Source organism: Caretta caretta, chromosome 1, assembly GCF_965140235.1.
Source record: "Caretta caretta isolate rCarCar2 chromosome 1, rCarCar1.hap1, whole genome shotgun sequence".
In the NCBI taxonomy this organism is placed as follows: domain Eukaryota; kingdom Metazoa; phylum Chordata; order Testudines; family Cheloniidae; genus Caretta; species Caretta caretta.
In genome coordinates this window covers 270735210-270750742 of record NC_134206.1, presented here as the reverse complement: position 1 = coordinate 270750742, position 15533 = coordinate 270735210, and the positions used below count along the sequence as shown (strand labels likewise).

At 39.3% G+C, this 15533-nt stretch overlaps 1 protein-coding gene across 7 annotated transcripts in view; it reads left to right on the top strand.

The window, feature by feature from the left end:
• Positions 1-15533, top strand: part of VEZT (vezatin, adherens junctions transmembrane protein) — a 100930-nt gene that overhangs the window by 63039 nt on the left and 22358 nt on the right. For all 7 annotated transcript variants that reach the window (XR_012666424.1, XR_012666423.1, XM_075124275.1 and 4 more), the window contains 3 exons: positions 5934-6081; positions 13010-13341; positions 14485-14678. Coding sequence is in view for 5 of the 7 variants with exons in the window: in XM_075124275.1 (XP_074980376.1) it covers positions 5934-6081; positions 13010-13341; positions 14485-14678 (674 nt within the window). In the remaining 2 variants the exon portion in view is untranslated. The remainder of the gene's footprint in view (positions 1-5933; positions 6082-13009; positions 13342-14484; positions 14679-15533) is intronic.

Genomic DNA, 15533 nt, shown 5'->3' with positions numbered 1-15533 from the left:
AATCCATTTCCCCCTGTATAAAGCTTATACAGGGTAAACTCATAAATTGTTCCCCCTCTATAACATTGATAGAGAGAGATGCACAGCTGTTTGCCCCTCTCTTCCCACATATTAATACAGGGTCAGCAACCTTTCAGAAGCGGTGTGCCGAGTCTTCATTTATTCACTCTAATTTAAGGTTTCGCATGCCAGTAATACATTAACGTTTTTAGAAGGTCTCTTTCTATAAGTCTATGATGTATAACTAAACTGTTGTTGTATGTAAAGTAAATAAGGTTTTTAAAATGTTTAAGAAGCTTCATTTAAAATGCAGAGACCCCCCTCAGACCCGGGCAGTGTGAGTGCCACTGAAAATCAGCTCACGTGCCGCAGGTTGCCTACCTCTGTATTAATAGATACGCTGGGTTAATTAATAAGTAAAAAGTGATTTTATTAGATACAGAAAGTAGGATTTAAGTGGTTCCAAGTACTAACAGACAGAACAAAGTGAATTACCAAGCAAAATAAAATAGAACACGCAAGTCTATGTCTAATACAGTAAGAAAACTGAATACAGATAAAACCTCACCCTCAGAGGTGTTCCAGTAAGCTTCCTTTTACAGACTAGTCTCCTTCTAGTCTGGGTCCAGCAATCACTCGCATCCCCTGAGGTTACTGTCCTTTGTTCCAGTTTCTTTCAGGTATCCTTTGGGGGGTGGAGAGGCTATCTCTTGAGCCAGCTGAAGACAAAATGGAGGGGTCTCCCAGGCATTTAAATAGACTTTCTCTTGTGGGTGGATACCCCTCCCTCCCTCTGTGTAGAATTCCAGCTACAAGATGAAGTTTTGGAGTCACGTGGGCAAGTCACATGTCCATTCATGACTCAGAACGTACAGGTAGCAGCCATGGTTCACATGCTACCGTGAACGTCCTCACATAGACTTCTTGTGTGGATTGGAGCCTTCCAAGATCCATTGTCCGTTAAGTGCTTCTTGACTGGGCACTTAACTTGCAAATTCCTTTCTAAAGAAGCTGACCAAATACCTTATTAAGATTATTTAAAATCAAGCAAGTATACGGCCAATATTCATAACTTTGAATACAACAAAGACACATGCATACAAATAGGATGAATCTATTCAGTAGATCATAACCTTTACATAGATATGTTACATGGCATATGTAGCATAAAACATATTGCAGTTATGTCATATATACATTCATAAGCATATTTCTATAAAGCCTTATGGGGTGCACCATCATAACCTGGGTATGAAGCCTTCATTGCTTAGGCAACTCCAACTAATACAGAATACAGCAGTATGTCTGCTCAGCAACACAGGCTACCACAAACACATTAAAATTGTTGTCCTCTCTCAACGCTAGTTTCCCATAGAATATCAAGTCAAGTTCTGAGTCCTTACCCTCGAAGTACTCCATGGCCTGGGTCCAGAATACCTAAAATATCACCTACGTTTCCAGGATGAAGGCCATGGTTGACAACTCTGGTCCTAAAGCGTGGAATTCTCTACTATAAGGGTAAAGCTTGTCAGTTCAGGAGACAGAACTTTTTGGAGGCTTGCTTGAGACTGTGGAACAAACTCTCACAGGAACTAAGGACCATCACAAACCTCACCACCTTCTGCTCCAAGAGCAAGGTGCACTTCTTCAACCTGCCTTCTCTAACTTATCTCCCGCTTCGGAGAGGATGAGAGAGAATGAACCACATGTGACAGATGGAAGTCATGTCCTGTAATACACCACTGGAAGTTGCTCAGATATGTGTGTACGCTGAGAGCAGAATAAGAACCTATTTAAAATAGTGCAGAATAGAACAGAATTTGAATAGTCAAGATGCCAGTATTTGTATACAGATTTAATGTGAATATACTGTTTTGTTCCATTTTTAGAAAGTACATTACCCTTAGTAGCAAAGGTGTTAGATTCACTTCATTTTAAAGACAAGATTCCATAGACTAATATAACCCAAAACAATATGACTTTGCTGTGAGGTACTTCAACATCTATATTGTGATTTTTTGATAACATTAAAGCCTTGCAGTTGAAAAAAGGACTATAGGGTGCTACTTCAGTATTGTGGTTGTAACCTGACATAATTTGGAACTGAAATGTTACTCTTGATATCCTGTTATTTGCATCATTGCTTGTCTATATATAGCCTCGCAAAACCCTCCAGTTTTCCAGCTGTTCCTAAATTTTTTGTGGTAGTGAAGCCATTGACTTACCACAAAAATGTTTACTTCAGATTTGTATAGTATCATTGACCCTATGGAGGATTTGCCATCCTTTAATGCTATGGTTCATTACTTCTACTTCACCATTCTTGTATTTATTGACATTAAACTTTATTTAGCTTCTATATTCGTAAGAATATTTTCCTACAAAGGCTTTTTGGTAGATGAAGGTATGTTCTTTTTTCTGTGCAATACAATACATTGAAAAGTACTGCATCTATTATGTAGTCTATGGAATTTGGATGATCTTAGCAGTTTCCTATAAATTGGCACAGATGGTTTATGAAGCCCATTACTGTCTTTAGCAGAGTTAAGTATTTTAAGTTTTCAAAAATCAAGTGGAAAATAGCTTGTTTGCTAGAAGGAAAATTTAAAATGTGACTGCATAACTATAGCCTCATTCAACAGAGACCTCACCCTTTATGCCCAACTTCACTATTCACAGTACATTAAAACACCTGTATTTCTGGTGATATAAACCTGTTAGCATGATTCTCTGATATAGTTTGTACCCCTCATCTTCCCAAACAAAAAAAACAGGCACACATGCTATTTTTGGAGAAACCTGAATAATTGGTGTTGAGACAGGGAACCTGCAGATATAAGTATTACAGTAGAAACTCACTAAGGGTATGTCTACATTGCAATTAAAAACCCTTGGCTGGCTCAAGCCAACTGACTAGTGCTTGCAGGGCTCAGACCAAGGGACCATTTAATTGTAGTGTAGACATTTGGGCTTGTGCTGCAGCCTGAGCTCTGGGTCCCTGTGCTCTCACAGGGTACTAGAGCTTAAATGTCTACACTGTAATCAAACAGCCCCTTTAGCCTGAGTCCGGTGGCATGGGCTAGCCATAGGTTTTTAATATCAGTGTAGACATAACCCTTTGGATCTGATCCAAAGCCCATTGAAGTCAATAGAAAGACTCCCACTAATTTCAGTGTGCTTTGAATCAGTCCTTAAGGCCCCAAGCCTGCAAGCGTTTTTCTGTGTGCTTAACTTTGTGCCTCTGAGAAGTCCCATTTGAGCAGTTACTTCAATGGGATTACCCACATGCATAAGGGTAAGCACGTTCTTAAGTATTTGTATGATCATGCTGATAACTGTGAAACCCATTGGTAATCACCTCATTTTGCAAATGATTAAGTAGGTGAATATAATGTAACAAAGATACTGCATCACAAAATATGCTTTCATTTATTTTGACTTATCGTTTGACAATAATATATTGTAGCTACTACAGAAGTAGGTACTCTGGTATACTACGTTCACAAAAAGAAAAGGAGTACTTGTGGCACCTTAGAGACTAACCAATTTATTTGAGCATGAGCTTTCGTGAGCTACAGCTCACTTCATCAGATGTATACCGTGGAAAATGCAGCAGACTTTATATACACACAGAGAATATGAAACAATACCTCCTCCCACCCCACTGTCCTGCTGGTAATAGCTTATCTAAAGTGATCAACAGGTGGGCCATTTCCAGCACAAATCCAGGTTTTCTCACCCTCCACCCCCCCACACAAATTCACTCTCCTGCTGGTGCTAGCCCATCCAAAGTGACAACTCTTTACATAATCAAGTCGGGCTATTTCCTGCATAGATCCAGGTTTTCTCACATCCCCCCCACCCCCATACACACACAAACTCACTCTCCTGCTGGTAATAGCTCATCTAAACTGACCACTCTCCAAGTTTAAATCCAAGTTAAACCAGAACATCTGGGGGGGGGGGGGGGGTAGGAAAAAACAAGAGGAAACAAGCTACCTTGCATAATGACTTAGCCACTCCCAGTCTCTATTTAAGCCTAAATTAATAGTATCCAATTTGCAAATGAATTCCAATTCAGCAGTTTCTCGCTGGAGTCTGGATTTGAAGTTTTTTTGTTTTAAGATAGCGACCTTCATGTCTGTGATTGCGTGACCAGAGAGATTGAAGTGTTCTCCGACTGGTTTATGAATGTTATAATTCTTGACATCTGATTTGTGTCCATTTATTCTTTTACGTAGAGACTGTCCAGTTTGACCAATGTACATGGCAGAGGGGCATTGCTGGCACATGATGGCATATATCACATTGGTGGATGTGCAGGTGAACGAGCCTCTGATAGTGTGGCTGATGTTATTAGGCCCTGTGATGGTGTCCCCTGAATAGATATGTGGGCACAATTGGCAACGGGCTTTGTTGCAAGGATAAGTTCCTGGGTTAGTGGTTCTGTTGTGTGGTATGTGGTTGTTGGTGAGTATTTGCTTCAGGTTGCGGGGCTGTCTGTAGGCAAGGACTGGCCTGTCTCCCAAGACTTGTGAGAGTGTTGGGTCATCCTTTAGGATAGGTTGAAGATCCTTAATAATGCGTTGGAGGGGTTTTAGTTGGGGGCTGAAGGTGACCGCTAGTGGCGTTCTGTTATTTTCTTTGTTAGGCCTGTCCTGTAGTAGGTAACTTCTGGGAACTCTTCTGGCTCTATCAATCTGTTTCTTTACTTCTGCAGGTGGGTATTGTAGTTGTAAGAAAGCTTGACAGAGATCTTGTAGGTGTTTGTCTCTGTCTGAGGGGTTGGAGCAAATGCGGTTGTATCGCAGAGCTTGGCTGTAGACGATGGATCGTGTGGTGTGGTTAGGGTGAAAGCTGGAGGCATGCAGGTAGGAATAGCGGTCAGTAGGTTTCCGGTATAGGGTGGTGTTTATGTGGCCATTGTTTATTATCACTGTAGTGTCCAGGAAGTGGATCTCTTGTGTGGACTGGACCAGGCTGAGGTTGGTGGTGGGATGGAAATTGTTGAAATCATGGTGGAATTCCTCAAGGGCTTCAGGACAGTAGGGTGGGAGGAGGTATTGTTTCAAATTCTCTGTGTGTATATAAAGTCTGCTGCAGTTTCCACGGTATACATCTGATGAAGTGAGCTGTAGCTCACGAAAGCTCATGCTCAAATAAATTAGTTAGTCTCTAAGGTGCCACAAGTACTCCTTTTCTTTTTGCGAATACAGACTAACACGGCTGTTCCTCTGAAATACGTTCACAAATTGTATTAAATTAAGTTTTAGTGATATGCAATCTTACTATACACCATGTTATAGCTGAGAAATTTGTGAGACTGATCAATTTTATGCATCAGCAATGTAAAAATTTGGGTTTGTCTACTATTCATGTAAGAAATTTCAAAGAATTACTTTTTAAAAACCTGCAGATATGTGATTTGCTTTAACATTGATCATTCTCCACAAAAAATAATTCATAGGGAAATCTCCTATCCTGGTTATCCTGTCTTCTATAAAACACACAAACCATGAAACGTTCATTACCCAAAATTTTCTTGTCTCTGGCAGTATTGCTCTTAACTTGTTGAACGTGTACTTTTTAATTTTAAGGCTGTCATTAAAGTTTATTGTGAACTAGCTTGTTGATGGTTTGGCAGAGATTTCCTCAATTAAAAGGAATGCAGCGATGATTTATTAGCTGTTTATTATCTTTATTGTTTCAGTACCTTTGTCTACAACTTATTGTACACATTTGAGCCTTTAAAACTTATACAATGAGTAAGGTTGTACGATGATCACTTAAAACTGGACTTGGACTGCATGTGCTCTCCAGTAACTTGCCAGAAAGATCCTTAGTAACTGGAGATTATTAGTTGCTTTGCCTGTCTCCCCACCCTCCATTTAGTACAAAGGCTTCTTTGTTAACTGCTTTAACTCTGACTAAACCTACCCTCTGAATGCGGAGAGTGACAACGTGACCAACTATATCTGTGTAGTTCCTTTTAAGGAACTGGGTCTGGGTCTGAGTGAAGAGCAGGTGTCCGAAGAGGAGGCGCACAACCTCACAGATGGCTTCAGCTTGCCTGCACTCAAGGTAATCCATCCTAGAAGGGAGAGTGCATGCTTATGTATACAGACTCATGCAAATCCATTTCAGTTGTGACAATGCCCTGCTGTTTCTTGTTTCAGATATCTTATTTTTCTCCCCCTACTTGTGTCAGTCTGTAGTAATAGAATACATTTAAAGAGCCCTGAGTGAGATTCGTGAATGCTCCAGAAGCTCATCTTGCATATTTTTACAACTATTGGCTTTTCAGAGGATTTCATTTAACATTTAATTAAAGAAATGATGTGCAGTGCAGAATGGGGTGTTGAGTTGTCTAAATCATTCTTTTATTTAATAAAAAAAATTGCCATTCACAAATCAGTCTCTTCCCAAATGTTGTATTTAAAGCTATGATTTAATTTAATCAGTGATGATGAAAAAGTCCATAAAGTAATTTCTCAATTTGTACATGTCTCTTGGCTAATCCCTTGCTACTCATCTTGACTTGAACAAAAAGAGAGACATTCCAAAGATGTACATTGCTGGTAATTGAAAATGGAAAAAGCCGCATTTATTTATGCTCTAGGGTTCATAAGCTGGACACTCATAAGCATCATGAATCAGTGTGCTACTTTGATTTCTGAAAAATGTTTAACTAAACAGAATGGCAGACATCTAATGATCTTTAAACTAGGAATTTGGGCAAGATGATTGGGAGATGCTCATTTAATCTCCACATCTAATTCTAATATTGAGTGGGAGGAAAATCAAGTAAAAGAGGATACAGCAATGGAGAGAAGAAAAACAGAGGGTAGGAGAATGGACAAGAGGAAAGATAGTGTTAATCCCAATGACAGTAACAGCCAGGTAGGCGATACTGGTAGTAAAATGACTGTACCTCATCAGGTGAGGAATCTGAATGAAGCCAAGCAGAAACAACTAAAATGTCTGCACACCAATGCAAGGAGCCTATGTAACAAAATGAAGGAACTAGAACTACTGCTGCAGAAAGTGAAACCAGATATTATAGTGATAACTCCTATTCCACCATGTTTCCATTATGACTGAAAGGCAGGTATTGATGGGTATGTGCTGTTCAGTGAAGACAGAAATAAAGGTAAAGGTGGTGGAGTAGCGTTGTATATTAATGAGGAGTAGACTGAAAAGAAATTAGAAGTGATGGAATGGATAAAACAAAATCTGTTTTGAGTCAAAATCACTTTGGGGAAGAAAGGTAACAGACGCTCCACCGGGATAGCACTTGGGATCTGCGACAGATCCTGAGGGTCTGATTTGGATATAGAAAGAGATCTCATTAATATTTTTAATTAAATATTACTGGGAATTGTGTGATTATAGAAGACTTTAATTTCCCAAATGTAGATTGGAGGACAAGTGCTACTAATAATGGTAGGGCACAGATATTCCTGGATATGATAGCTGACAGATTTCTTCACCAAATAGTCACTGAACCAAAAAGAGGGGATGACATTTTGAATTTAGTATTGGTAAGTAGTGAGGACCTCAGAGAAGAACTGGCTGTAGAGGACAACCTTGGCTAGAATGATCATGATTTAACTCAGTTTAAACTAAATGAAAGGATTCACAAAAATAGGTGGGTAACTCGAGTCCTTGATTTCAAAAGGACAAACTTTAAACAATTAAGGGAATTAGTAAGGGAAGTGGACTGGACTGAAGAACTCAAGTATCTGAATGTGGAGGAGGCTTGGAGTTAGCTTATGGAACTTTGACTTACAGTATCTGGAGCCTGCACCCCAGCAAGGGCAAAAAATCACAGGGAAGTGAAATTTGTTCAAACTGGATGGACAGGCACCTCAAACAGGTTATTAAGAGAAAGCAGAAAGCCAACTAGGAATGGAAGAAGAGATGGATCAGCAAGGAAAACTGCCTCTTGCAGGTTAGAAAGTTGTAGGGAAAAAGTGAGATCTGCCAAAAGCCAAGCAGAGCTGAACCTTGCAAAGGAAATTAAAACCAACAATAAAAGATTCTCTAACCATATAAATAAAAAGAAAACAAGGAAAGAAAAGAAGTTGGACCACTAAGCACTGAGTATTGGGTAGAGATTAAAGAAAATTTAGGTATGACCTAGCACCTAAATGAATACTTTGCCTCAGTTTTCAATAAGAGTAATGAGGAGTTTGGGGACAGTGGCAACATGGCTAATGGGAACTAGGATATGGAAGTAGAAATTACCACATACAAGCTAAAAGCCAAATTCAATCAGCTTAATGGGACATCCAAGAATATTAAAGGAACCAGCACATGAAATTGCAAGCCCCATAGGAAAGATTTTCAACGAATACATAAACTTGGACAACATACCCTATGACTGAAAACATAGTACTTATATTTAAGAAAGGAAAATACATGATCTGGGCAACTGTAATGCCTGTTAGTTTGACCTCAATTGTATGTCAGGTCTTAGAACAAATTTTGACAGAGAGAGTGGTTAAGGACATAGAGGTAAATGATGATTGGGATAAAATACAGCATGGTTTTACAAAAGGTATCGTTCAGACCAACCCAATCTCTTTCTTTGAGAAAATAACTGATTTTGTGGACAAAGGAAATGCAGTAGATCTATTTTACCTGGATTTCAGTAAAGCATTTGATACAGTTCCACCTGGGAAATTATTAGTTACATTGGAGAAGATGGCGATTAATATGAGAATTGAATGTTTGATTCTCTGTAACTTGAAGTCTTTAAATCAAAATTTGAGGACTTCAGTAACATAGCCAGAGGTTATGGGCCTATTACAGGAATGGATGGGTGAAGTTCTGTGGCCTGCAATTTGCAGGAAGTCAGACTAGATGACATGATGGTCCCTTCTGGCCTTTGAGTCTGAGTCTTTCTTCTTTTGAGATATTGAATATCCCAAGTCTGCATGAGTAAATGTGTGCTATTGAAAGAAGATCCCATCTCTTCAAAAGTCGGATTTTCAAATCAGGCATTTTTTTTGTTTTATTATCTTAGAAAAATTCATTATTGTTTGACTTTTGTGTGAGTTTTATTGTGTTATATTTTGTTCAGTAATCTCAGAACTTAATTTCTTTTGTCTTGGCAGTAAATATTGTCAGTAATAGTGACTGATAAGCTTTGAGGCTTAATTTTGAATAGACAGTTTTGCTAAATGGTAGCCTTTGGTTTTCATAAATTGCTGTTCTAGTAGGAATTATGCAGACCAAGTTACTTTTCCACTCTTCGTTGGGCAGCAGAAGCCATAATTGTCATAATTTGTAAATGCTTCCAAACCCAGGCTTTGTTTATATGCATCTTTCACTGGTTTAACTAAAATCAATTTTTAAATTGATTTAAACCACTGCAAACCCCATTGTGGACACTTAAAATCAGTTAATAACTGTCTCATATCAATTTTAGCTTAATTCGTTAACCAATCATCTTGTAACCTGGCTGTGAAATAATTGAACAAAATGTATCAATATAAGCCAATTTTGCTTCCGTATGTGGATTTTCACCAGTGTAACAAAATAGACTTAAACAATTTTACTAAAATCAGTTCAACATTTGTGTTGCGAATCCTAAATTTGTGCATAGTCCTCTTGGGTGCTAGCTTCCTCCAGAAAACCTCTAATATAGTGCATTTCAGCAAAATATGTATACACATCCAGATATCTTTTAATGTTTCTTTGTCATTCAAGCATGTCTAACCTATATCATAGAATATAAGGGTTGGAAGGGACCCCAGAAGGTCATCTAGTCCAACCCCCTGCTCGAAGCAGGACCAATTCCCAGTTAAATCATCCCAGCCAGGGCTTTGTCAAGCCTGACCTTAAAAACCTCTAAGGAAGGAGATTCTACCACCTCCCTAGGTAACGCATTCCAGTGTTTCACCACCCTCTTAATGAAAAAGTTTTTCCTAATATCCAACCTAAACCTCCCCCACTGCAGCTTGAGACCATTACTCCTCGTTCTGTCATCTGATACCATTGAGAACAGTCTAGAGCCATCCTCTTTGGAACCCCCTTTCAGGTAGTTGAAAGCAGCTATCAAATCCCCCCTCATTCTTCTCTTCTGCAGGCTAAACAATCCCAGCTCCCTCAGCCTCTCCTCATAAGTCCTGTGTTCCAGACCCCTAATCATTTTTGTTGCCCTTCGCTGGACTCTCTCCAATTTATCCACATCCTTCTTGAAGTGTGGGGCCCAAAACTGGACACAGTACTCCAGATGAGGCCTCACCAATGTCGAATAGAGGGGAACGATCACGTCCCTCGATCTGCTCGCTATGCCCCTACTTATACATCCCAAAATGCCATTGGCCTTCTTGGCAACAATGGCACACTGCTGACTCATATCCAGCTTCTCGTCCACTGTCACCCCTAGGTCCTTTTCCGCAGAACTGCTGCCTAGCCATTCGGTCCCTAGTCTGTAGCTGTGCATTGGGTTCTTCCGTCCTAAGTGCAGGACCCTGCACTTATCCTTATTGAATATATCTGTAACTTTGTGTTGTGTCTCAGCCTGTGGGTGAGGAAACTCTCCTCAAACAAGAACAGTTGACAGAGTAAAAGTACTTGGTATGTGAATAAATCCTCATCACAAAACAAACATTGATTCTATCCAGAGGAAAGTATCTAGGGTAATTTGGGGCAAGTATCTTTGCGTCCTAGCAACCAAATATCTGCCAATAAAAAGAGACAAAGCTTGTTCTTGACTAGAAAGGTCAATTGCTACCCTAAACATGTTCTGGATTCCCTTTTCTCTGGCCCACATGCCTTTTTCCAGGTAGGTTTTGAATTGCTCTTTTACCAAAGTTCTCTACTTTTGTGGGCTGCCTGTTAGTCATTCACTATTTTCTCCTTATATTCTGTTTATATGGGCCTGTCCTCCTTTTATGTTTAACTCCTAAGCTCTGACTTCTTGCTCTGAGCTGTGTGATGATACTCTTTCCTCAGGCTGCCTCCTTTTCATTTGGCATTCTTTATAATACCCAGCCAAACCCCAGTGTTGAATACAGTGATGAGTAGGAAGTTTGTGTTGTGTAGCACTTGCCCCTGTGTTAAATTCATATCTTTCTAAGTGTTACCTTCAGATAACTCCTACACCTGGAAGCAGTCATCTTTTCAATTCTTTATATTACAGAGCAATAATCTGTTTTCCAGGTGAATATATTGCTCAGCAGCTCCCCAAAGTTATTCACGCTATTAGGAAGATGTGTGTTTTGGAATGATTATCAGTCCAACCAACTAAGTTCTTATAATGGTGCTCATCACCATGGTATCTGAGCCCCTGACTGTGATCATACGTTAGAGAGACGTGGTGGATGAGGTAATATCTTTTATTGGACCAACTTCTGTCGGTGAGAGAGAGACAAGCTTTCAAGCTTACACAGAGCTCTTCTTCAGGTCTCGAATGCTTCTCTCTCTCACCAACAGAAGTTGGTCCAACAAAAGATATTACTTCATAATATTCTGCAACCAATATAGCTACCACACTGAACATGGTCATATGTGGTGGTTGCATATCCTTAAGTGTGTCACTATTACGGACATTTTCCTTTTGACAGTTCATGTACTGGAAAGACCACTACCCATTTACAACTGGAAATGATCTATAATTGCACTCATATAAGGCCTTTCCGCCCAGAATATCAGAAGGTTAGAGAACATTACCTGTGAACTAAATATTGTCCCTCTTTTACAGATGAGAAAATAAGATTGAGTAACTTGACCAGTTGTGGCCCTTGGGAATCAATCTCAGATCACACTCCATACTAGCCCAATTCTGATCTCTCTGTGGCCATGTCTACACTAGCGAGCTTACAGTGGCACAGCTGTACCGAAGCGCTCCCACCGACATAGCGCTGTGCACACTACCACTTACGCCAGCAAAATTTATGTTGCTCAGGGATGTGGGTTTTTTTTCACACCCCTAAGCAACATAAGCATCACTGGCATAAGTGGTATTGTAGACATAGACTGTGTGTGGGGCTGGTGTAACGGTTAAAAGTACTATCCTTCTCCTTTTTATAAAAAAGGCATTGCCCAGAAAGGTGCTACTGTGACAGTTTTCTGAGACATGGGCCTTGTCTAGTTTAGGAAAATGTTTTGTTTGTTTTAGTTATGTAAGATGATTTGACATCCCCATTAGCACTTAGTGTAGACACAGTTTAACACCTTTAAAATAATGTTGGCTGGTCATGAAGTAACCTATGCTTCTCTGTAGACATATAGAGGAGCACTCAAGGGTACGACAAAAATGGGTTTTGCTTCATAGTTCAATTTGAGATTCTGGAGAAATGTGAACAGAACGATTCCTCTTTTTCACTGCCAGAGTGAGTGACCTGACAGCTACCATAAATAATGATGTGAAGAGATTATTCCATTGTTCTGCCTTTATCAATGTTTCCACATTTTAATAGTATTTGTGAAGTTGCTCAGTTTTGCGCATAAAACAGTAAGTCAACAGCTCAGATTTCTTAGGATTTCAAAGTATATGTTGTTAATATATAGTGCTAATGGATTATCATTTCAATGCTGGGGGGAGGGATATAGTAGTCAGTAACAACGTCATAGAAATGACAACTCCAAGTTATGAGGGAAGAGTCTTCTTCAGAGCAATGTACATCCTGCTGTTGGAATCTTGGCCACTCCTTATCTGCCCTAGGGTAGTCAGAGACTGTCCTAACTAGTGAGTCTGGCATATGGGCAAAGGAGTATTTTCCAAAGTGGGGATATGATGCGTTGGACCCCTGAAAGCCTTTTGTGTGTAAGGGAGCACGTGAGACCCTCACTGAAGGAATTTACAGTCACATAAAGTGTGAGACACCCAGACTAATATGACCTTCTCGTATGCTCCCTGGCACACAGTGCTGAGCATATATTCTGTGGGAGAAGATAAAATTGTTTAAAAAGGGGACAAAATGTTTTTAAAAGTGAATGAAGAAATGCTAATGTTTTTTAACAATGAAGACCATTTGATCCTTTCTGTATTTTGTAGGTTCTGTTTCAGCTGTGGGTAGGACAGAGTTCAGAGTTCTTCAGACGATTAGCACTGCTGCTCTCTCCAGTTAATGCATCCCCCAAGCCCTTGATCACTCCAGAACGTTTGCCTCATTGTATTTTGTCTGATGTGACTCAAAGTCTACCTCAAACTCATGCTGCCTGCTTAGAAGAGCTTAAGCGAAGCTATGAGTTTTATCGGTACTTTGAAACTCAGCATCAGTTAGGCTTGGAATGTGCAACCAAAACAAAACCCAAGTCAAGAGCTCTGAACAGCCTTCACACAGCCGTGCGCAGCTTGCAGCTCCATCTCAAGGCCCTACTGAATGAGTAAGTTTATACTATTTGAAAGAATGTGCCTGTAGTTAGAAAGCTTCAGTCTTGCGCTGCTTTGATTGTTGGTTTATATCCCAGATTGGAAAATAAAAGACAAAATTGAGGCTTGCAGCCATGCAACATAAAGGATGGGGTATATCTGTTAATGTAGACTGGGTTATATTTCTGCTTCTGCTTCCCTGCCCATATATTAAACAGAGTTTGCCAACTGGGAAACAATTCTGGTGTATATTCCACAACTGGAGGAAGATATTTAACTAGTGTCCCTTATTTAGTAAGGAGCAACATGAGTGAGGTACAATCTTGTGAATTAGATATTTTGAAGAATTATATAATAGGGTCAATGTTAGCAGCTCTCTGGGAATCCAGAGGGGTCTGACCAGCTGCCTTTCCCTTTCGTATAAGCGATTGCACATATAACAAGTCTGTTCTGTTACAGAATTTAGTTACAGAATTTATTTAATTGAGGTGACTGTTGCTCAGAGCAGCCTGCATCCGTTTTAAGAGGAGATGACTGGAATTAGAAGTTTTCAACTGGAATTGAAGGATTCCATTCTATTCAGGTTCTGATACTGTGCCCGTCACCATAGGATCTGAGCTTTAAACTATAACAGCCACACACATTGCCAAGTATTGTGAAGCCAAAATCTCTCTGTCCTACATGGAGTTGGTTACTGTAGTTGATTGGTTAATCTTTAGATATTCTGTGGTGCTACCACCCCCTTGAAGGTGAACTAGAAGGCAAAAAGATTCATTAAAACCCTCCATCTCTTTAGTCCCTCTTTTTGAATGAACCTGAAAGCATGGTTCAGTTTTGTCTGTTTTGCAACAAAATTCCAAACATTTTGAAAGAATATTCAACACACAATAATTATATGTTATATACCTAAAAAGATTTTTCATTGGTACAGTTAGTGAAATAACACAAAGCCATCTAAATTTAATGGATTACCATAATGAGAATGGAGGAGAGGAGGAGTTTGGCTTTAAAAACATATGAAGCTGGCTAAACTACAGTTTAAGAACATGGAGGAAACAGGAGTAACACAGGATACCAATTAAATTCAAAGCCTGAAGAAATCATGAAGTACGAGATTCAGATATGTTAGTGTGATATTTTCCTTCCCATTCATCTAGGGTAATAATTCTTGAGGATGAACTTGAAAAACTTGTAAGCTCGAAGGAGACACAAGAACTAACTTTAGAAGCCTATCAAGTCCTAGAACAGAAACTAAAGCTGATTCAGCCTCACATCCAGGCAAGCAACAGCTGCTGGGAAGAGGCCATTTCTCAGGTGGAAAAAATGGTTCGAAGAAACCCGGATAAAAAGGGTACGTTGAAAAGCTTCTTTTAGCAACCAGCTGACTGAATGTGATTAAAGAGATTTGTCTCGTTTACATTTCCAAGGCTCTTTTCTAAACATGTAGCTGAGTTTTGTGTAAATTAACCTCCTGTTGCAGATAGTTTTCCAAAGTGTCCAGTTTAACATGTCGCTCCCATTTCTCCTTGATGACTTTGAAGCTTTTGACCGGCAAAAGAATTTGTATAGTTGTTATTTTTGAGTGCTCAAAAGTGTGCTAGGCACAAATTCAGATTGAGCCAACCTGATAACATAACACAAGTTGTTTATTTGTGAACTTTTTCTTTCCAAAGATGGACTGTATGTGAGTGGACAGGATTATTATGAGAATGAGTTCTTGAGTCACTTAAAAATAACTTACAGGGCAGAAATTACTTGTTTGTCTTTCCCCAAACAACATTTTAAATTGTCCAAGAAGTGAATACATGGTGATCACAAGCATGTGTTAGCTATTCACTTACTTTTCCTGAAAAAGAAAAGGTCTGTTCTGGGAAAAATATGCTAGTGTAGGGTCTAGGCAAAAGAAAAGATCTGAGATAAGATCCCTAGAAACTAACAGTGACTTAACCACTGGAATCTGAAACCAAAAATTTTGGCGTTCTTCCAGTACATTTTTGTGTGTAAAACTTTCAGAAGTTTGTTTTTTGTTGTTTAGACTCTCATTTAAATACGTTTTTATTTAAATAATGAAAAGAGAGAAGGGTTTTGACATAACTGTTCAGATTTTTTTCAATGACTGTTTAATTCATGGATGAGTAAATCACTTTATACAGAAATAGGAGTCTAATAGAGTAAACTTGAGAATCCTGCTTTTAAGTTTCAATAC